We start from the raw sequence: 20,000 nt of genomic DNA on the forward strand, positions 1-20,000 counted from the left end.
TGCATTCAAGAAAGACATGGACGAATTCAAGCAGGCACTTAACAGCAAATTTGAGTGCTCTGACTCTGGGCCTGCTGGCTACTTCCTGGGCATCAATATATACCGGGACAGGCCACAGAAGAAACTCTATCTCTCCCAGGAGCATTATATGGAGTCCCTGCTTGACCGCTTTGACATGTCCAATTGCAATCCAGCAAAGACGCCTCTTCCTTCAGGCTTCAAACCGATTCCAGCAACAGATCAAGAGCATGAGCTAGCACAACATCGACCATATCCAAAGCTAGTGGGCTCTATTCTCTATGCAGCAACAGTGACACGGCCAGATCTAGCCCATGCAGCAAGTGTTCTGTCAAGATTCATCAGCAAATGGAATGAGTCCCATTGGCTTGCAGCGAAACATTGTCTGAGGTATATCAGAGGCACTTCAGATCTTTCATTGACCTTTGATGCCCACTCAAGCAAGCGAGTTGCACTGGGATATGTTGATGCAGATTGGGGAGGAGACCTTGACACAAGGAGGTCCACCACTGGTTATGTTTTCAAGATATATGGAGGTGTAGTTGGCTGGAAGTCAAAGAGGCAACCTACTGTGGCTCTCTCAACCACAGAGGCCGAATACATGGCCTCCGCTGATGCAGCAAAGCAGGCTATTTGGCTAAGGCTGCTCTTGGATGATATAGGACTTGGCCTGGGTGATCAGCCACTCCAGCTGCTCAATGACAATGCTGGGGCTATTGCCTTGTCAAAGAATCCAGTGAACCATGAAAAGTCTAAACACATTGATATGAGGCATCATTTCATTCGAGAGAAGGTTGAGGATAAGGCTATCTCACTTGCCCATGTCCCATCAGTGGAAAACATTGCTGATCTTCTGACAAAGAGCCTTCCAGCTGAAGCTTTTGTCAAGTTGTGCCATCTCCTTGGAATGCAGAGGTTGGATCAAGGGGGAGTGTCAAAATGATTGATCCAACCTGGATCTGGAGAGATCAGTAGGGATCTGGAGAGATCAGTAGGGATCTGGAGGCATGGGAATTGTTGGTGGAGGCATGGGAATTGTTGGTGGAGGCATGGGAATTGTTGGTGGTGGCATGGGAAGAAGGGGAGATTAGATTACATAAGCCAGGACACTTACAATATCGAAACAAATAAAGACAAAGGATTGTAGAATAGTTTCCATGCAACTTAGACATCTCTGGCAATCGACACCGCGTGCTCAAGCTCTCTCTAGACAACTCTACATCTGACACTTAGGAGTCGGAGCGCGTGTACGGGTAGGACACTTGGAATGCTGATGCCCCGTTTTACGACAATCGTAGCATCGGTTCTCCTTGCGGAAAGCTTCACGGATATGGCGGCCCGCCGGGGAGAGATAATATGGCAGAGCGTGGGAAGGGTCGTGGTAGTAGGACATCGAGTGGGGTAGTTGGACGTTGTCGGAAGAAACCTGGTTGGTGGGACGGGACCTAATCCGAGAGGCGGCATCCTCGTGTTGAATTCGTTCGACGTGATTGCTGATCAAGGCCCGCAGGGCGTCCAGATCGTCGACGTGAAATTCGGGCAAGTCAACCAAGCGAAGGAAAAGGTGCTCGGGACAGGCCGCACGGTAAAAACTGGTGAGTTGTTGGTCGGTCGGGTATAGCTTGCTCCCATGGAGGTGGGCACGGTGCAAAATCACCGCGTTGTCGAATTTTTTCCAACCCTCCGACGACACCTCGTGGAAGGAGAGGCGAAAAAGAGCACGGCTTTCGCGGAACTCCCAGTTGGACGGCATGGCCTTAGCCTTGAAGGCAGCTGACCACATCTCCCATGTCGTTATTCCATCGGCCTCCATACGGCGACCGTCTTGCTCAACCCAACCAACGAGACCAGCGCACTCAATCGAATTGTTCGCCAGCTCAATTACTGTCACACGGCGTCTCTCTTCCACCTCCTCGTCATCCGAGGGAGTCAGAAGGCCGTGCGTTCGCAAAACCTGTTGAAGCCGACGCAAATGGGTAAGGGCGCGGTCCGCATCGCCAAGGGGACCCTCGAAACGAGGGATGTCTGACGCCTTGGGCAATGGTATACCTCGGGGTGTATAACGTTCCTTGGTAGCTGATAGTTTGTTTTGTTTAGCCAGCAGCTCAGTGAGGAGCGCCAGCGTATCGTCTTGTTGTTGAACGCGGTCGACCAGACGCGCGAGTAACTCCGTTGGAGAGTCTTGAGCTGATTTGGGCATGGTGGGTATGGTGTAAAAGGTAGGTGCTAGTTTCGAAAAAAGTGTAGGCACTGGGGGTGCCCCACTGCGTTCGGTTGGCGTTCGAGAAGGATGGGTGTTCGTGGTATAGGTCTAGAGGGCGTTCGGATGCGTTCGAGGAAGCGTTCGGTGTTTGTTTATAGTTATAGTGGTCTACTGGATGCGAAACTAGCAATGGTTGATATGCATGAGTTTCGCTTGGAGAAAGAGAAAACTATAACTATGTATGAGATCTATATATATATATATGTATGGATGTATGCAGAAACAAACAGAAGTCCATCAAAAAAAAGGGACAGAGATCCGGCGAAGTCTGCCGCCGTGTCTCGGCAGCAATTGCTGGTCCTATGCATGAGAATAAAATATCATGCATAGGATAAAGGCGGGACAGAGCTCGATGCCGCATTTCAGCGAAGTCCGAAAAACGTGTTTCGACATCAAATCTCACTTACCAACATCGACCAATGCATAGGAATAAATCCTACCATATGGTGAGAATGAATGGTGGTAAGGGCTCTGCACTTACAGATTCAAACATACCATATTGGGTATGAAATGTGGTGAGTGTGTAGGCACTGGGGTGTGCCTCACTGCGTTCGGTGGGCATTCGAAAAGGATGGGTGTTTGTGGTATCAGTCTAGAGGGCGTTCGGATGTGTTCGAGGAAGCGTTCGATGTTTGTTTATAGTTATAGTGGTCTACTAGATGCGAAACTAGCAATGCTTGGTATGCATGAGTTTTGCTCAGAGAAAGAGAAAACTATAACTATGTATGAGATCTATATATATATATATGTATGGATGTATGCAGAAACAAACAGAAGTCCATCAAAAAAAAGGGACAGAGATCCGGCGAAGTCTGCCGCCGTGTCTCGGCAGCAATTGCTGGTCCTATGCAAGAGAATAAAATATCATGCATAGGATAAAGGCGGGACAGAGCTCGATGCCGCATTTCAGCGAAGTCCGAAAAACGTGTTTCGACATCAAATCTCACTTACCAACATCGACCAATGCATAGGAATAAATCCTACCATATGGTGAGAACAAGTGGTGGTAAGGGCTCTGCACTTACAGAGTGGTTCGTGCCCAGGACTAATGCGCAGAAGTTGATATGTGCCTACAAGGTCGAGTTTGGTGAAGAACTTCGCCTTTGAAAGGTCGCTAATAATCTGGCTGATCAGGGGTAGAGGGTAGGCATCAGGTTTGGTGACACAGTTGACTTGTCGATAGTCTACTACCATGTGAAACTTTCCATCTTTCTTTGGAACAAAAAACATAGGTGCACCATAAGAAGATTTGCTTGGCCGAATATGACCAGCAGCGGTTTCTCGCTCAAGGGTGTCCAAGAGTGCCTTGCGCTGATCTTCGGTGAGTTGATAGAGAGGTGGTGATGAAAGTTTTGCTTCAGGTAATAAGTCGATGGTCATATCATACTGATGATGAGGTGGTAGCATTTTGGTACCCAAAGATGGCCAGAAGATGTCGATGTAATCATGGAATTGTGTTGGTAGAACTTCAAGTAATTCAGCAGTTTCGACCGCAAATTCTTCAGGAGTAAGGATCTCTGAGAACTGAGGTCCGAGAGTTTTGAGGTCATCGAAGTCAAGTGAATCACTGGGGAAGGAGTCGACGGAGACAGCTCGAAGGAGGGCGTCGTTGTTGACAGAGGGGTCAAGAGCCAAGGAAAGCGAGTGATTGTCAGGAGTACTGTTGGAAGACGAGATGGCTGGCTGACCCGAGAAAGAAGAGGAACCCCAGCGACTAGGGGACGCGATTGGAATGGCGTTACTTGAGGTAATTGATGGAGAAGAGGAAGGAAGAGTGAGCTGGATACGACGTTGCGCATGGTCCAGAATTGCTTGATATTGGGCTAACCAGTCGTCTCCTAGGACAATATCGGCGCCGGCAAGCCTAGTGACGTAGAGTGTTGTGAAAAGAGAGGCAAGACCATTTTGGAGTACGAGAGGAAGGTCGACGATGTGTGTGATGGGACCACTGGAGGAAGGGCATCCGTCAAACATTTGAAGAGGAGACGGTGTCTCAAGGGTATGTCGAAATGGTTGGATTGAAGGATGGTTTGCGAGTGATATGTCGATGAAGGAGCCTTTGGCTCCTGAATCCCAGAGGACTCGAAGCGTATGAGAGGTGGGGGCTTGTTGGTTAAGAGTAGGAATGGGAATATTAATCACTGAGATTGCTTGATCTGGTTCGAGCGAGAATGAAACCTTTTTTTGAAGTTTTGAAGTTTTCGAAGTTTGGTTCTGTTTTTGTGTTTGTTGGATTTTAGCTGATGCAACCAGATTTTTTGAAACTGAAGAAGTGGAAGAACTTGACACCTGGGGTATATTGATTGCAGACAGTCGTGGAGAAATTGTAGGGAATTGCCCATTGGAGAGATCTCCTATCCCCATCGGGCCGAATCTTTTCCCTTCTTAGGGCAGGTATCGACTGGGTGACCAGCATCTCCACAATACATGCAGAGTTTGTTTGCTCAGCGGCAATCCTTTTCTTCGCTGGGCAATGGACCAATACAATGGGGTGGGGGGTTGTTGGTTTGAATACCGGTAGCATTTTGAGACGGTGAGTGTTTCGGCATGTTGGGGTTTGTGTTGCAGGGAAATTTTTGGGTTGAAGCTTGGAGTTCACGCTTCTCTTTCTCGTGCTCTCTGAGTCGGTTGTCCAGAGGAACTACAAAGTCCATCAGTTGGTCAATGGAACTTACTTCTAATTCTCCCTGCCTGACGATTTCATCCTTCAACTCCCCAGCCATTTTGTCAATAGCATTCTCCACCAGTATTTCGGAGTCAGGGGACCATCCCAGTATGGCGACCAATTGGTTGAATTTTAGGAAAAACTCGCTTGCTGAGCCCTGCTGGCGGAGCTTGCGCATTTCCCTCTTGGCATTTCCCTTCTCATCTGAGTCTCCCCAATGGCGACAGAGGTACTTAAGGAATTCCTCATAGTTGTGGAGGAGTTCCGGTTGCTGTGCACAGTTCATCAGTGGGCGGAGGGATTTCATTACCTTATGCTGGCAATGGCTGATAATGAAGTTGATTTTTGGCTTATCACTGTTGAAGGTCCCTGGGTAGCAGTCCATATAAAGGACGCAGGAGGTTAGGAAGTTTTCCAACTCGGTGGGATTCCCACTAAACGAGTCGGGTTCTTTGGCTAGGTGCCTGGTTTCAGGCGCCTGAGAGTTTGTTGTGATAGAGGTAGTATTCATTGAAAACCTTTCAAGGATCTCCAGCATCCTGAGCTGGACGAGATCGGATGTGGAGGGGGGGACAGAGGTTGCTGGTTCTTGAACAGGGGGGTTATAGAGGTTGCATTTTTCGTTGTTTAATTTATTGGGTTGTCGTGTGGGTTGCCCGAATTAAAGAAACTACTTAAATAAACAACTTTTTAAAGAAAAGAAAAAATAATCCAACCTCCTCTTCCTCACAAGACCAGCGTCCTAGCCCTCGCCTTTACTAACTCGACACCAATCCGTTTCTCCATTTTCTCGAACCCCCCCACCGGCATCGCCTCCCTCCACTCCTTCCATTCGTCTGCTGTGCTCCTGCTCATCAGGCCACCAGTGGAAAGGATGATCGGTTTAAAGACCCCACCAGTGACTTTCGGAGCGTTCTTCGAGACGACCTGACCCACCTTGTCGAGCCAGTTCACGCACCGGTCCAAGCAGAATTCGGCCAGCTTGCTGTTGGGGGTGCTTGGGGTGGCTGTGCTCCTCGCGTCTCGGTCCCTGAGGGAGTAAACCTTCAGGTCGTAGTCAGTGAAGGCCAGAGCGCTGGAACCTCTGACCCGAAGGTCGTTTCTCCTTTGTCCCGACAGCGTGTGGGGCTCAATCTCAACCGTGGCACCTTGGATTTGTTTGAGGTGTTGATAGATGACGCGGTTGATGGCATTGTGCCGGCGCTGGGTCCAGGGGTTGCGGGCGCGGCAAAGCTCGTCGTGACCCAAAGGTGAGTCCGACCCACAGAAGCGACAGACAGGTATCGAGGAGCCGACCAGGGTGCGGTCGTGGAGACCCGAGGCAATCTCGACGTTGGAAAGGCGCAGGGGCTGAAGGTAAGGGATGACTGATAACCAACTTCGGCCGAGTCTGGAGGCATTCTCGGTGAGCCGCTTGCGTTCAGTGTCGCCGAGATTATGTAGAATGGCTTCCTGTTGCGATTCCCAGAGTTCTGCGCATCGAGTTCGTTGGGGGACCGGTGTTGGAGGTTCCTCTGGCGAAGAAAGGAGACCTAGGTTATCGAGGAGAGTGTCGGAGGCCTCGGCTGCCGAGCGGTAAGCAAGGGGGGCTACATCTTTGAAGGAAAGTAGACCTAGTCCGCCCAGTCGCGCTGGTAGCTTCGTCAACGATCTCCCTAGAGCCTCCTCTTCCGCCGTATCCTCCCGCTGCCTCATCCTCATCCTTTTCACCTCCTCCCATAGCATCGTGTCCAGCCTCTCCCATAGGTCTACAAGGTCGTCCGAGCGCAGACTTCTCTGCAGGTGTCGTAGATTTTGCTGAATGCAGAAACGTAATAGAAGGAGCGCGTGTTGATGTGGAAGATCCTTGAGCTTGCCCACCTTTGCCATTTCCTTCCGAATCCTGCCTTCCAGAAACTCCGCTCGCTTCTCCTTACCTCCTACCATCGTCCCTAGCATCTTGAAGCCCTCCTGCCTGATCTCATCGAAGCTGATTAACTTGCATTTCTTTTCATTGAGCTTGATGATGTGCTGCTTGTCGGCGAGGAATTGGGTAGTTTTGCTGAGGACTTGCGAGTCGTTTGAGAAGAGGTAGATGTCATCGAGATAAGCGAGCGCTTGCGTAGATGGACCTAGCGATTGGCTGAGGGCATTCAAGGTTGGTCGGAGGGTGATCGAGAAGAAGAGAGGGCCGAAAGGGTCACCCTGTCGAACGCCTTGAGAGGATTGAAGGATTTTGTCGCCACACACAAGGTCGGACGAGTCGCCATAGGCCCATTTGCAAGTCCTCCAAAGCGTCGGCGCATGGGTCTTGACCGCCGCTGCCATCTCGGCCCTATCTACACGGTTGAAAGCGTTAGAAGCATCGAGCGAGGCTAAAAAGGAGAACTCAGCGCCGGCAGAACCCTCCAAGACTCTCTCTGTCAGCCTCACGATCGGCTCTACACCACCGATTGACTTGACCCCAAGCTGGAATGGGAGGAGGAAGTCGGGTTGGAAATGCGAGATGATGAGAGCTTTCGCACACAGCCGATAGATAAGTTCACCAACAGCGATAGGTCGGATAGAGCCATCGTCCTTCTTCAAGGGGATGAGACGAGAAGTGCGGAGCATAGAGCGACCAGGGGCGGTGTTGTTGGCGATGGCGGCGCAGAGGAGTTGGAGAAACTGCTTGACTGGCTCCCTCTTGGCAGCCGTCTTCAAGAGAGGGACCGACCAGCCACTAACGCCGGGTGCTGTGTCGGGCTTGAAGGAGTCGAGGGCCTTTTGGATGGTGTCGATGTCGGGAGCTTTACCAGGAGTTGGACCAACTGCATTGCCGAATGGACAAGACGGCCCTTTGGGGTGCTTGGCGATGAGCTGGTCGATGACCCCTTGATCAAGTTCGGCTACTGAAGCATCCTCCTCCAACACTCTCTCTGCCGCACCTAGGCGCCCATTCTCAACGAGTTTGATGACTTGTTTGGTGGTGTCTGGACGAATATTGCTGGGAGGACGACGAGCGGGTGGCTGTTCTGGCCAGGGGATATGCGGGAACTGCTTAAGGAAGGTTGACGGCCTGAGGGGCTGTTCTGGAGCGAGCGCCTGGGTGAGGCCGACCTTTGGAAGGGCGAGAAATGCCAGCAGTGTAGAGTCCGAGGGTTGTGCAATGTAGGCAAGAGCACAACGCTCAGCGGCGTCCATGAAGTCGGTAACTAGGTTGTTGGGCAGAGGCTTGCTCCGAACAGGCAGGTGCGCAAGGTACAGGAATCTTTCGTTAGCACACTCTTGGGACGGAAGTAAGGAAGGCAACGTCCCAGGGGAAGGCCCCAGCGTTGAGCTCACCGCGTTCTCGAGCCCTGCTGGGGCAGTTGGGTTGGTATGACTACTCTCCTCCTCCCCACGATGCTCCTCCTCCGGCGCTGCCATGTTTAGCTCCCTAACTCGCGCGCCACTTTCCTCGGCAGATCTCGGAACGGATTCCGGAGCTCTCCGGGTCCCTTCCAGCGTGTCAACAGTCTCGGCAACAACCTGAGCGACCTCCTGCACCTCCTCGGCTTCAGACAGTGGTTCGAGACCGGCAACAACTTCAGCAGGCTGAGGGGGGCTTGGGCGATCTGGGGAAGGCGAAAGAACGATGGGTGAAGCTGCAGTATTTGAGGGAGGGCGGCGAGGTGTGTTTGTTGAGTTTCCCACGCGATTTCGGCGGATTCGAGGGGCAGTGAGACCACAATACCGGCTCTGGTGACGAGATAAACCAGTACCAGCCGAGCAGGGGGTGCCGCAGCGAGGGCAAGCGACTAGGGAAGAGCCACGGAGGTCGGAGGGGACGAAGAAATGGGTGGAATGTTGTTTATTGAGATGATCTTTGAGGTCCCTATAGTCGGCAGAGCATAGGTTGCACCGACCAGGATCTCCACGGGCGTTTTTGGCCCTCTGCAGGGACATGTTGGTGGTGTTTAAGGTGCAGAGAACGTTGATTAGGGGGTTGTTATGTGTTATGGGGTATTAAGAGGGTTATAGAGGGTTAGGGGGTTAGGTTAATGAGTCGGGGGATTGAATTGGTCCTTCCTCATTGGAGGACTGACTGGCCGACCGGGTGTTATATGGGATGTTGGGGAGAGGCGCCATGATGGTGAATGGGTTGGGTATGTATAGGTAAAAAGAAAGACAATATAGATAGAAAAAGAAGAGAAGAGCGTCGGTATGAGAAAAATCAATACACTGTCACGGGCGTCATGTCAGTCAGCATAGCTGCCCGGCACTCAACTCGGATGATGTAGAACTCGACGATTGAAAGTGAAGGATTCACGCCTAGCAGAGCCAGACGGAAGGATTGCCAGGCTGACAGAACAGAAGCTGGACTTAAAGGAAGGAATAGCCAGGGCCTGAAGGAGCAGGAGCTGGACTAAGGGCTGACTGAAGCGACTTAAAAGAAAAGAATGCTCGGAGGCAAGGTAGTGAGAAAGGACAACAGTATTGATTTTCTAAGGACTATGAAAACTACGAAAGACTATCTTCTTATATACCTTTCCTTCCTTCTGCTTACTCATCTCTCTCAGGATAAAGATGTTGCTAACTCATGGCGGGAATGGGGCTGTCGGACCGGAGGGGATGAAGAACACTGACCAATTGTCGGGGAAGAAGAGGAAGATGCTGACCAGGCGAAAAGAAAGAAGACGCAAGCTGAAGATATTTTGTTGACTTTTCAAGAGTCAGTCGGTAAATCACAGTCATCTGAGGTGGAGGTGTTTGGTTATGCCAGAGACAAGGTGGAATGTCAGTCCATTGCCCGGCTGCAGATGCTGGAGAGTGCGACTCTTGCATAATATCGTGACATGGTTAATACAGATTTATAAATAAATAATGTAGAAAAACATGAATAAAATAAACGAATAAATTCTTATTTTTTAGTCCAAAAAACAAACCCATAAAGAAGCTCGAATTAAGGTAGTTGCTTGAAACAATCGGCCGCGGGGTGCATAGTGAATGGGGCATATTGTTGTAAGTGAATTCCGCAACTGGGAGTAGCAGTGCCCATTCCTTTTGCTTATAATCGGTATAAAGGTGCAGATATTGTCCTAAGACCTGGTTCACTCGTTCGGTTTGTTTGTCCATCTGTTTCTGGGTGAAAAGCTGTACTGAGTCCTAACTCGATGTGTAGGAGTTGTGTAAATGCTCACCAAAAGCGGGATGTGGATTCAGATCCATGATCTGATATGATATTGGTTGGAATCCTATGCTTGGAGAAGACGTGGGTGATATATAATTGGGCAAGTTCCTTGGCAGTGAGGCTAGTAGTTATGGGGATAAAGAGAACCATCTTGGTGAGTCAGTCTATGATCACAAGGATGGTGTTGTAGCCGTGTGATGGGGGAAGTTGTTCAATGAGGTCCATCGATACAGATGACCATGGATATGGGGGAATGGGTAGAGACTTGAGTTCGCCATAGGGCTGATGACATCTTGTCTTAGTTCTGCAACAAAGATCATAGGAATCAATATAGTGATTGATGAAGCCTTTTAGGCCTGGCCACCAGTAATGGCGTCGGATGAGTTGGATAGTCTTGCGTCGTCTGGGATGCCCACTAGTGAGTGCATCATGGCATTCTTTCGTGACGAGGGTGCATAGTTCATTTGTGGCTGGGACATAGAATGATTTGCCATATCTGAGGAGTCCTTCATTGTCGCGAGTATATGGGTGAGCTTCAGAGGGATGATTGGCTTTGTCCAAGAATGGTTTTGCTGATTCATCAGTTTCTAGACTGTTTTTCAACAATGACTTGATGGGAGAAGATATTTCCAACTGATTGAGTCTGGTTGTGGCAGTACCCAAGTACTATCCAGGTTGAAGGAGAGTCTGGAAATTCTGAGGATTGGCAGCAGTAGTAAGGCTGGAGCCTTTCTCGAGTGGATGATAATCATGTCTTCAGGTGAGTGCATCAGGCTTTGTGCCTTGTACACCTGGTCGGTAGATGATATTGAAGTCAAAGTCGGCTAGGAATTCAGACCATCGCACCTGTTGTTGACTGAGTTGCTTGGTAATCATAAAGTACTCCAGGCTTCTGTGGTCGGTATAGACACGAATGGTTTCTCTGGCACCTTTGAAGTAATGTCGCCATCCTTTGAATGCCAAAACAATTGCTAACATTTCTTTGTCATGAATAGGATAGTTTAACTTGGCTGGCAACATTTTGTGAGAGAAGAAAGCAACTGGTCCGAGTTTCTTGTCGATTTCATGTGATAGGATACCTGCAATGGCATAGTCAGAGGTGTCGGTTTCAAGGATGAGTTGCTTGGTTGGGTCATAATGATGTAAGAGATTAACAGAGGTGAAACTCTTTTTGAGTGCTTCAAAAGATGTTGAGGTTCTTCCCATACAAAGGGTAAGTCCTTCTTTGTCAAGTCGATAAGAGGTTTGGTGATACTAGAGTAGTTCTTGATGAACCTTCAGTAGAAGTTACAGAACCCAAGGAAGGATTGGGTATCACGGAGATTGCGAGGTGTCAGCCATTCCGTGATAGACTTCACTTTCTTGGTGTCCATTGATAGACCTTGATCACTGACAATGAAACCTAGGAACTCTACTGAGGTTTGATGGAACTCGCACTTTGAAGCTTTGGCATATAACTGGGTTTGGCAGAGGCGATCTAGGACTTGTATGACATGTGACTGGTGAGTCTCCGAGTCTGGGCTGTAGATGAGGATGTTGTCGAGGTAGATAATAACAAATATGTCTAGCAAGTCGTGAAAGTTGTGGTTCATGAGATGTTGGAAGGATGCAGGGGCATTGGTGAGGCCAAACGGCATTACCAAATATTCGAAATGCCCATAGCGAGTACAGAAAGCTGTTTTCCATTCTTCACCTGCCTTAATGCGAAGTAAATTGTATGCTCCTCACAGGTCGATCTTGGTGAATACTTTGGCTGATTTGAGTCGATCTAGGAGCTCGGTGATCAATGGTAGAGGATAGCGATTCTTGATGGTGATCTTGTTGATTCCCCAGTAATCAATGCACATCCTAAGCGATCCGTCTTTCTTCTTGACGAAAAGTATGGGTGCTCCGGCTGGTGATTTGGACAGTCGGATAAAACCTTTCTTAAGATTCTCATCAAGGTATTCGCAGAGAGCTTCAAGTTCTTTTTCAGAGAGATTGTATATGGGACCAAAAGGTGGGTTCTTTCCTTCTTCGAGAGGGATATGATGGTCAAAGGACCTATGTTCTGGGAGCATATTGGCGCTTTTCTTGTCGAATACATCTAGATATTGATGGTATTCTTCAGGTACTATTTCAGCATCAGTGTTTTCTTTTGGAGGTTTTGTCATTGGTGATGACCATGGCTAAGTTGGCACTCGTCATCTGTGATACAGGTGGGTGTATGGAAAGTGTCACGAGCCTGCACAAAGAAGAAGAGATAAGATATCATAGGAGGGAGTTACGTAATAGGAAGGCAAGATCCGATTCAGATAAGAAGGTCCAGCTGGACCTCCAGTTGGACCTCCAGCTGGACCTCAAAGGATATAAATAGATTTCTGTAGAAGTATATAAAGGGGAGCTTTGTCCTCGATCTTGATCTTCTTCCCCTCGAAGATCAATATTTCATAAGTTACTTTGCGAAAGGTCCTCGAGCTCCCAGTGCTCACTCGCATCCTACCTTGCACCACCTTCGACATAAACTTACTCCACTAGTATATAAGCTTGCCTGATCTTCCCAAGCGAATATACCTCTGCCCTATACCATACACCAACAGACAAGTGTCAAAAGGTATATCATACATATATCTCATTGCTTAGTTAAACTACGGCTTTCTATCTCATCTCCAAGGCCGGACCTTGTTGGGGACGAGTCGTAACAGAAAGTGTTTCCCAGCTGATGGACGGATTGTGCTCTTGTAACCAGGTTATACCTAAGACAATGGGGTAGGAGCCGATGTCTGTTACAAGGAGTCGGAGTAAGGTGGGTCTGAATGGTTTCTGGAAGTTAACCAAGATGTTGGCTTCTTTTTCAATTATAATTCGCTGACCCGCAGTGTTGAATAGGTATAATGGGATCGACTCTTCTATTTTCATGGTTTTGAGGTTAAAGGTCTGGACGAATCTTTTGTCGATGAAGTTTGTGGAGGCACCGGAATTGATTAATGCTTGATAAACATTGTTGTGAAAGAGAAAGTCGATTGTGAGTTGGTTTTTGTCGTTTTTGATATTATATTCGAGAGTTTGGAAATATTCGCAGGAGTCTGTGTTGGCCGGTTTGGTAGTACACTCTTGTTCCTGGCTACCTTCTTCGACATTGGCAGACAAGAGCATATCTAGTTTTTTGAAGGGAAAGTAGTATTGGATTGTTGCGAGGGGACCATTGGGCACTTGGCGACTTGATGGTTTTTGTTGGCACAATAGAGGCAGAGGTTACGATCCTTTCGCCTCTGATATTCTTCTGGAGTCAGACGTCCACGTCTGGTTATCCTAGCTGAGCTTGGGACAAATGCAGCCCTTAGGTTGACTGCCGGTGTCACTGTCACCTCTTTATTGAAGGTGGTGTTGGTAGTGGTAGACCTTATTGGCATGCTATTCACCGCAGAGAAACATCTGAAATTGTTGGGGTGATTGTTATTGTATGAGGTGCCCGTGTAGTCGCTTTGGGCGGCGTTGAAAGGCGCCTTTGGTTGCTGGTCTCACTTTGCTAATACCCATTCATATCGACGACTGTCAATGCAGATTGCCATGTCTTGGAGGTTCTTGAATGACTTGGCTTTGGGTAGTCTGGCGAGTTTGTCTTTGATGTCATCCTTCAAACCCTTGTAGAAGCAAGCCTTCTTCGCTTCGTCATTCCACTGAACCAAGGTGGTGTAACACATAAAGGTTGCGAGGTATGAGGATACAGAACCATGCTGACAAACAGTGTTTAGTTGTCGTTCTGCTGTTTGTTCTTCGTCTGGATCCCTGAAGTTCTTCCTTAATTCAGCACAAAATTTCTTGAAGTCCAGCATAAACTTGGGCTGGGGATCGATGGTTACGAAGGGTTGGAACCATAAGAATGGGGTGTCTCGGAGGAAAGATCCGGCGTATAGGACTTTGGAGGTCTCAGTAGGGAAACGAGAAGGTTGGAGGGTAATCACCATCGTTACTTGAGTGATAAAGGTTGAGAGCTTGGCATACTGCCCATGGTAGTACTCGGGTTGGGATACCTTCGGTTCTTGAGGTCTACTGGAGGGCACTGAGGTGCGTTGTCGGCTGTATTCCCTTTTAACTTCTGGGTGTGGTGTCTGTGCTGACAGGTCGCGGCTTGATCTAGATTCTTCGTCTTCGTCATCCAATTCTTGTTCGTTCTCGCCCTCGTATCTTCACTATTATCAAACATTTGTTGTTCGACAGACTTTGCTCTCTTCCAACTTATGCACCAACTCTTCCTTCTGTTGCTCAAGTCTTGCAATATGATTGCGCATCATCTCGAGTTGGGTTTGGGTGTCGCTTGATGTGTTGTCAGCGGTAAATGGGTCGGATTGAGGATTGGTGTTGAATGAACCTGTGGGATTGTTGTCGTCATCGAGGGTATGTTCTACTTCCTCGCCTTTTTCAACCTTTTCCACAGCTCGACCGATATGAGTGGATGGACCTGACATGATATAGGATATGGTATACGAAGTGGTATGAGGTTATAGGTGGCAGAGGTTGTTGATGAAGTTGTATAAGGGTATACGTATGTGTTGGAGGTAAAAGGTACTTGAAGCCTATACCAACCAACAACAAGTGTGGAAGATCAATATTTACTGTCCCCAACAAGGTCCGGCCTTGGAGACGAGATGGAAAGCCATAGTTTTACTAAGCAATGAGATATATGTATGATATACCTTTGACACTTGTCTGTTGGCATATGGTATAGGGTGGAGGTATATTAGCTTGGGAAGATCAGGCAAGCTTATATACTAGTGGAGTAAGTTTATGTCGAAGGTGGTGCAAGGTAAGACGAGAGCGAGCACTGGGAGCTCGAGGACCTTTCGCAAAGTAACTTATGAAATATTGATCTTCAAGGCGAAGAAGATCAAGATCGAGGACAGAGCTCCCCTTTATATACTTCTACAGAAATCTATTTATATCCTTCGAGGTCCGGCTGGACCTCCTTATTTGAAACAATCTTGCCTTCCTATTATGTAACTCCCTCCTATGATCTTTTATCTCTTCTTCTTTGTGCAGGCTCGTGACAACCACACACTTAGATGAACGAACACTTCCATTCTCATTAACAAAACCACCCAAAAACTGAACAGAATTCCCAAAATTAACTTGGTGCAATTGAATGATTTACCTGAAACCCTGCGAAGTCTTTCATGGGTCATCATTTGTATATATATATATCAGCTTCTACATATTAGCAAACCATTTGCAAAGTCATGGAAGATCTGTTTCTATTTCTCTCAATATTACAGTTATTCAATTACCCTGATTAGGTACATTTACACCAAAACACAGTGAAATAGTGCATAATTGAAAAGGATTACAAAGAAATTAATATGGACTGTTGACAATGTCATTGTGAGATTGATGTATTTTTCTTGCAGGTGTAGACAACAAGGTGTTCGGAGCTAGAGATGATCGGGTAGGCTGTGACAAGTTAGCTTTGATCATGCTATACTAATATTGATCATATTCAATACCTTAGCCATATCTTTCTTATTTGCCACAAGAACATTGTGTTCAAGTGCAACAATAATGTTTTTGTCTGCACCAAATTTGAAGTTGTCTGCTACCACTCGGGAGTCATAGCGCTGGAGTTACTCAGTATTGGTTTTTTGGTGAAGCAGAAGCTCACTTTAATTTGATAGGTATCAGTACGTCCTTGCTTGAGCATCCGGAAGTTCCCTTTTCATGAGCCACATTCTCCATTGACTGGAACTCACAGGTAATAACATAATTTCCGGTAGAAGTCACAATGCTTTTTTCTGCTTCATTGATACCTGTATTGAATCTAAACAGCCTCAATAAGAAGATGCAAATCAATAAGAAAGAATCAGCTCACCTAGCAGGTGTGAATGATACAGGATCCTCCATATATGCCACATGCTCAGGCTTGAGTTGAAGCCGTCGAGGTATGGGTTTGCTTTCAGCAGGGAAACTGCGGTCAAATCCAAGAGAGCCCTTGTAGCGCCCATCTCCTATAAGGGTATCAATGAGCAGGAGATAGGTTTTACAAGTGGCAACAAGCCAGCGCCCATCTGCAGAAACGTCCACTCCTATGATAGGATCACCCAAAGCAGGTAAAGCAGTCTATATGACCCATAATATACAAGATATTATTCTTATATCAGCTTCTGCATTAACATCAACCTCAGTAGTGCATACATACCTTGGCATTTTTGCCAATTTGATCAAATAGCCGAATGTCACCTTTATTGCTGGCAACCACCAGCTTCCCAGATTCTGTTGTAGTGGCAGCAGAGAAATCATTTTTACTGGCATATTGCTTAAATTGACTCTCCACAAGCTTGTTGCCAGACACTCGGGGGTCAATACGGAAGACACCATTGTGGGCTGCAGGCATTGCCAATCACTGTCAGTATAATTTATCTTGCACTGACAGGCCCCCAGCTTCACCTGAAACTCACAATGACCAATAAGTGTTTGCTGTGGGTTCATTTGCGCATACTTTGTACTGAAATTGTTATTCAGCTTGACCCAAAAAAAAAAAAAAAAAAAAGCAGGGCTTGAAGCTGAACAGGCCTTACTCAGGGATGATGTTGTTGACTGCCACTGCATCAGAGACTTTCCATTCATCGACAACCTTCCCATATTCTAGATCCATGCGATAGACTGATCCTTTATTACTGGGATCAAGCAGCAGCATGTCAGAATCTTGATTATGAAGCATCATCTTATAGGGAGTTGTTGAGCACTTGAATACACCATGATTTGTCAACTTCACTCACTTTGTGTGGGGAGAAGGTCTTGCCTTGCACATTTTTGATTCGATCAATAGCAGTTCGAAACTTGAGCCGATCACCATTATGAGCAAAAACACCGATCATATCACCACGAGTGACATAAGATAGGTCATTTTTGTATCCCACTGCCAGATGCTGATTTTTTGACCCCTGTGCAAAAGACTCTTCGCCTGAATCATTATCCTCATCTTCATGAGCAGAGTCTTCATGCCCTTCTTCACCTTCTATTTCACCCCCATCTTCATTCACCTCTTCTTCCTCCGGTTCTGCCATTTCGATGTCTTCATATGCTTCTTGAATGTACTTCTGTTCGTCGGCTTTGGCTTTGGCGTACTTGACCTTGTTTTTGCCTTCCCACATGTATATAGTGAACTTGTCCTTCCATTCACAGAAACAATCGGCTTTGAAGCGTAAGCACCATGTCATGGCAGGGACTCCATCACCTTCGCGGAAAGTGAACATAAACGCGTGATTGGCCTGAAATCAGACTAAGACATGTGTACTATTTTCAATTGTTGAGTACTGACCATATCAAAATGTGCATTCAACTCAGCATCAACCGGTGCGGAAATGAAAGGAGTAGTGCCTTGTCTAACGATGATCCAAGCTAGGACATGTGAGCTTTAAGCTTCGCCTTTCGCCTACAAAAACATCTGGTAAACTTACTATCAAATTCCGCGTTTTCAGCCAGATCAGCGCTCACGTTAGATCCTTGAATAACGAAAAGCTCCGTTTCTGTGTCGAATACATATAAGTCGGCAGAAGCCCGGTGGAGGATAGGGACATCCTGAAAAGGATCCTCTGGATCTTCCAAGCCAAGTGACGACAGTTGATCCTCGACAGTAATGTCCTCTGGCCTTGCAGCGGTTTTTAGAGTGTCGTGTTCCTCGGTATATTTTAGTGCTTGGAGCTGTTCGTCCGTGGCTTCCTCGTGTGAACGTAAATATTTCTATGCACTAGTTAGCGCAACACTTGACAATGACAAAATAGTATTGTGTGTACCCGCTCAAACATGCAATGTAGGAGAGTAAGCTCGAACAGTGAGTTCGTGGCTCTGGGAACAGACTATAAGTCTTAGTCAGTAAATAAAGCAAAGCTGGTGAAGCCAAGCGCATACTTTGCTACTAACAAACTCCCAAAGATCCCCCTCTTCCCCACTAAGGTCCTTCCAGGAGCAAGTGGCGTCTCCGTCTAGAGTCCCAAAGCGAAATTGTAAGCTCTGATCGATGAGAAAAACGCGCTCGTCATCCGCTGACATTTCACAATCAGTAAGCACAACAGATACAAAACCAAACCAAGACTTACTCTCCGCATCCTCATCGAGTAGTTGCTCCTCTCCCTCTTCATAAGCGCGAGTAACAACGAGCTGGTACTGATATTCTGTGCCTGTCCGACGAATAGTCGCGACAGCATCCTGGAAACTGTTCATTCATTAGGTGAACAACATTTTGATAACCTACATGCATTCACGAGACCCTTTGATACTGTCTGGACGGACAAGATACAAAAGACCAGCAGGAATTTGAATTAGCTCCGGGTTAGCTGGGTTACCCCACATTTTTCCCAGGACTTCGAAAGGAGTGGATGAGTTTGTGCACCAGTTGTGAATGAGATAAATGTCTCACGTGATTTGAGGACAAACATGACGGAAGAAGGTTTGGCAGGGAATCTGGTCGCTGGTTCGATGTTTGTTTGTTAAGTTGGCGGGCGAGAGAAGTGCAGGCGGGGCATGGATATAGAAGAGAGGATCGCTGTGGCAGCAGACTAAAGTGGCGACAAAACTCCCCGTCACCACAAAATGAAGAATGAAGCATCATGACAGAGGCACGCCACATAGTTACGTAAGGCACACCAGGCCGCGCGTTGACCCCTCGTCACCAGGAATCTGGAAGTAGTCCTACTCCGTACAACTCACATATTTCCTCCTTTCCCTCAAAACTCACCAATCCTCTACACTCTAACCAACAAGTAGTATTGTACAATGGTATGTTCAGGTTGTTACTGTCTGATGAGTGCTGACAGTTGATCTTCCATAAGGGTCAAGCACCATCCAGCGGCGCTGGAAACAATAAGAAAGGCAACTCCAAAGACAACAAAGACAAGGTTGGTTCTTGTGTTTCGATGTAGCATCGCAAGAGATTGATTTGCTGACTGACTTCGGTAGCCTAAGTGGGAGCCCCCTGTGCCTACTCGTATCGGTAAGAAGAAGAGACGCGGACCCGATGCGTCGTCCCGACTTCCAGCTGTATATCCCACCACTCGATGCAAACTCAAGTTATTGAAGATGGAGAGGATACAAGACTACCTTCTCATGGAAGAGGAATTTGTGTCTAATCAGGCATCGCAGTCTGGTGAAGATAGGACGGCGGCAGATCGAACTCGGGTGGACGAGCTTCGTGGCTCGCCTATGGGAGTCGGCACTTTGGAAGAGATCATTGATGACGATCACGCCATTGTGTCTTCCGGAGGTGGATCTGAATACTATGTTGGGATCATGTCCTTCGTTGATAAGGACCTGCTTGAACCCGGTTGCTCAGTTCTCCTTCACCACAAGACGCACGCTGTTGTGGGAGTGCTTGCCGATGACACCGATCCCATGGTCTCTGTCATGAAACTTGATAAAGCCCCCACTGAAAGCTATGCTGATATTGGAGGCCTGGAAAGTCAAATTCAAGAAATCAAAGAGTCAGTTGAACTTCCACTTACACACCCCGAACTTTATGAAGAGATGGGCATCAGACCGCCCAAAGGTGTTATCTTGTATGGAGTACCTGGTACTGGAAAGACTCTTCTTGCAAAAGCCGTCGCCAATCAGACATCTGCAACATTTCTTCGTATAGTCGGCTCCGAACTCATTCAAAAGTATCTTGGCGATGGTCCAAAGCTTGTTCGGGAACTATTCAGGGTGGCTGAGGAAAACGCCCCAAGCATCGTCTTCATCGATGAGATTGATGCCATCGGGACAAAAAGATATGACTCGACATCCAGTGGCGAACGGGAGATACAGCGTACAATGTTGGAGCTGTTAAATCAGCTGGACGGTTTTGATACGCGGGGTGATGTTAAAGTCATAATGGCAACCAACAAGGTGAGTCATCTTCGCTTACAAGATTTTAACCCGCGTTGTTGACTAGTTTTTAGATTGAAAATCTCGACCCT

At 47.5% G+C, this 20,000-nt stretch overlaps 7 protein-coding genes across 7 annotated transcripts in view; 2 read left to right on the plus strand and 5 right to left on the minus strand.

Annotated features, from left to right (window-relative positions):
* Nucleotides 1–16: 16 nt before the first annotated feature.
* CNBE2950 (hypothetical protein) lies at nt 17–961 on the plus strand (the record flags this gene model as incomplete). Its single annotated transcript, XM_770184.1, has 2 exons — nt 17–408; nt 460–961. 2 exons carry the CDS (start codon nt 17–19, stop codon nt 959–961), a joined length of 894 nt encoding a protein of 297 aa, XP_775277.1.
* Nucleotides 962–1,234: 273 nt separating this feature from the next.
* CNBE2960 (hypothetical protein) lies at nt 1,235–2,218 on the minus strand (the record flags this gene model as incomplete). The annotated part of the gene is made up of 1 exon (XM_770185.1): nt 1,235–2,218. The coding sequence occupies one exon, from the start codon at nt 2,216–2,218 to the stop codon at nt 1,235–1,237; it is 984 nt and encodes a 327-aa protein (XP_775278.1).
* A 3,454-nt stretch (nt 2,219–5,672) lies between these two features.
* Nucleotides 5,673–8,852, minus strand: CNBE2970 (hypothetical protein; the record flags this gene model as incomplete). The annotated part of the gene is made up of 1 exon (XM_770186.1): nt 5,673–8,852. The coding sequence occupies one exon, from the start codon at nt 8,850–8,852 to the stop codon at nt 5,673–5,675; it is 3,180 nt and encodes a 1,059-aa protein (XP_775279.1).
* A 1,384-nt stretch (nt 8,853–10,236) lies between these two features.
* Nucleotides 10,237–12,230, minus strand: CNBE2980 (hypothetical protein; the record flags this gene model as incomplete). Its single annotated transcript, XM_770187.1, has 5 exons — nt 10,237–10,743; nt 10,867–11,244; nt 11,286–11,342; nt 11,436–11,774; nt 11,826–12,230. The coding sequence occupies 5 exons, from the start codon at nt 12,228–12,230 to the stop codon at nt 10,237–10,239; spliced, it is 1,686 nt and encodes a 561-aa protein (XP_775280.1).
* A 484-nt stretch (nt 12,231–12,714) lies between these two features.
* On the minus strand, nt 12,715–14,525 carry CNBE2990 (hypothetical protein; the record flags this gene model as incomplete). Its single annotated transcript, XM_770188.1, has 4 exons — nt 12,715–13,268; nt 13,352–13,458; nt 13,582–14,244; nt 14,296–14,525. 4 exons carry the CDS (start codon nt 14,523–14,525, stop codon nt 12,715–12,717), a joined length of 1,554 nt encoding a protein of 517 aa, XP_775281.1.
* Nucleotides 14,526–15,408: 883 nt separating this feature from the next.
* On the minus strand, nt 15,409–18,485 carry CNBE3000 (hypothetical protein; the record flags this gene model as incomplete). The annotated part of the gene is made up of 16 exons (XM_770189.1): nt 15,409–15,504; nt 15,558–15,668; nt 15,713–15,762; nt 15,801–15,868; nt 15,920–16,167; nt 16,247–16,431; nt 16,506–16,552; nt 16,626–16,771; nt 16,827–17,318; nt 17,369–17,448; nt 17,508–17,790; nt 17,844–17,906; nt 17,959–18,092; nt 18,147–18,262; nt 18,302–18,410; nt 18,467–18,485. The coding sequence occupies 16 exons, from the start codon at nt 18,483–18,485 to the stop codon at nt 15,409–15,411; spliced, it is 2,247 nt and encodes a 748-aa protein (XP_775282.1).
* Nucleotides 18,486–18,822: 337 nt separating this feature from the next.
* The window catches only part of CNBE3010 (hypothetical protein), a gene marked incomplete at both ends in the record, with an annotated part of 1,671 nt that continues 493 nt past the window's right edge, over nt 18,823–20,000 (plus strand). The window contains 4 exons of the mRNA XM_770190.1: nt 18,823–18,825; nt 18,879–18,944; nt 19,006–19,929; nt 19,983–20,000. The exon at nt 19,983–20,000 is cut by the window's right edge and continues 37 nt beyond it. Coding sequence (XP_775283.1) covers nt 18,823–18,825; nt 18,879–18,944; nt 19,006–19,929; nt 19,983–20,000 — 1,011 coding nt within the window. The remainder of the gene's footprint in view (nt 18,826–18,878; nt 18,945–19,005; nt 19,930–19,982) is intronic.

Source organism: Cryptococcus neoformans, chromosome 5 (genome assembly GCF_000149385.1).
Source record: "Cryptococcus neoformans var. neoformans B-3501A chromosome 5, whole genome shotgun sequence".
NCBI classification, from domain to species: domain Eukaryota; kingdom Fungi; phylum Basidiomycota; class Tremellomycetes; order Tremellales; family Cryptococcaceae; genus Cryptococcus; species Cryptococcus deneoformans.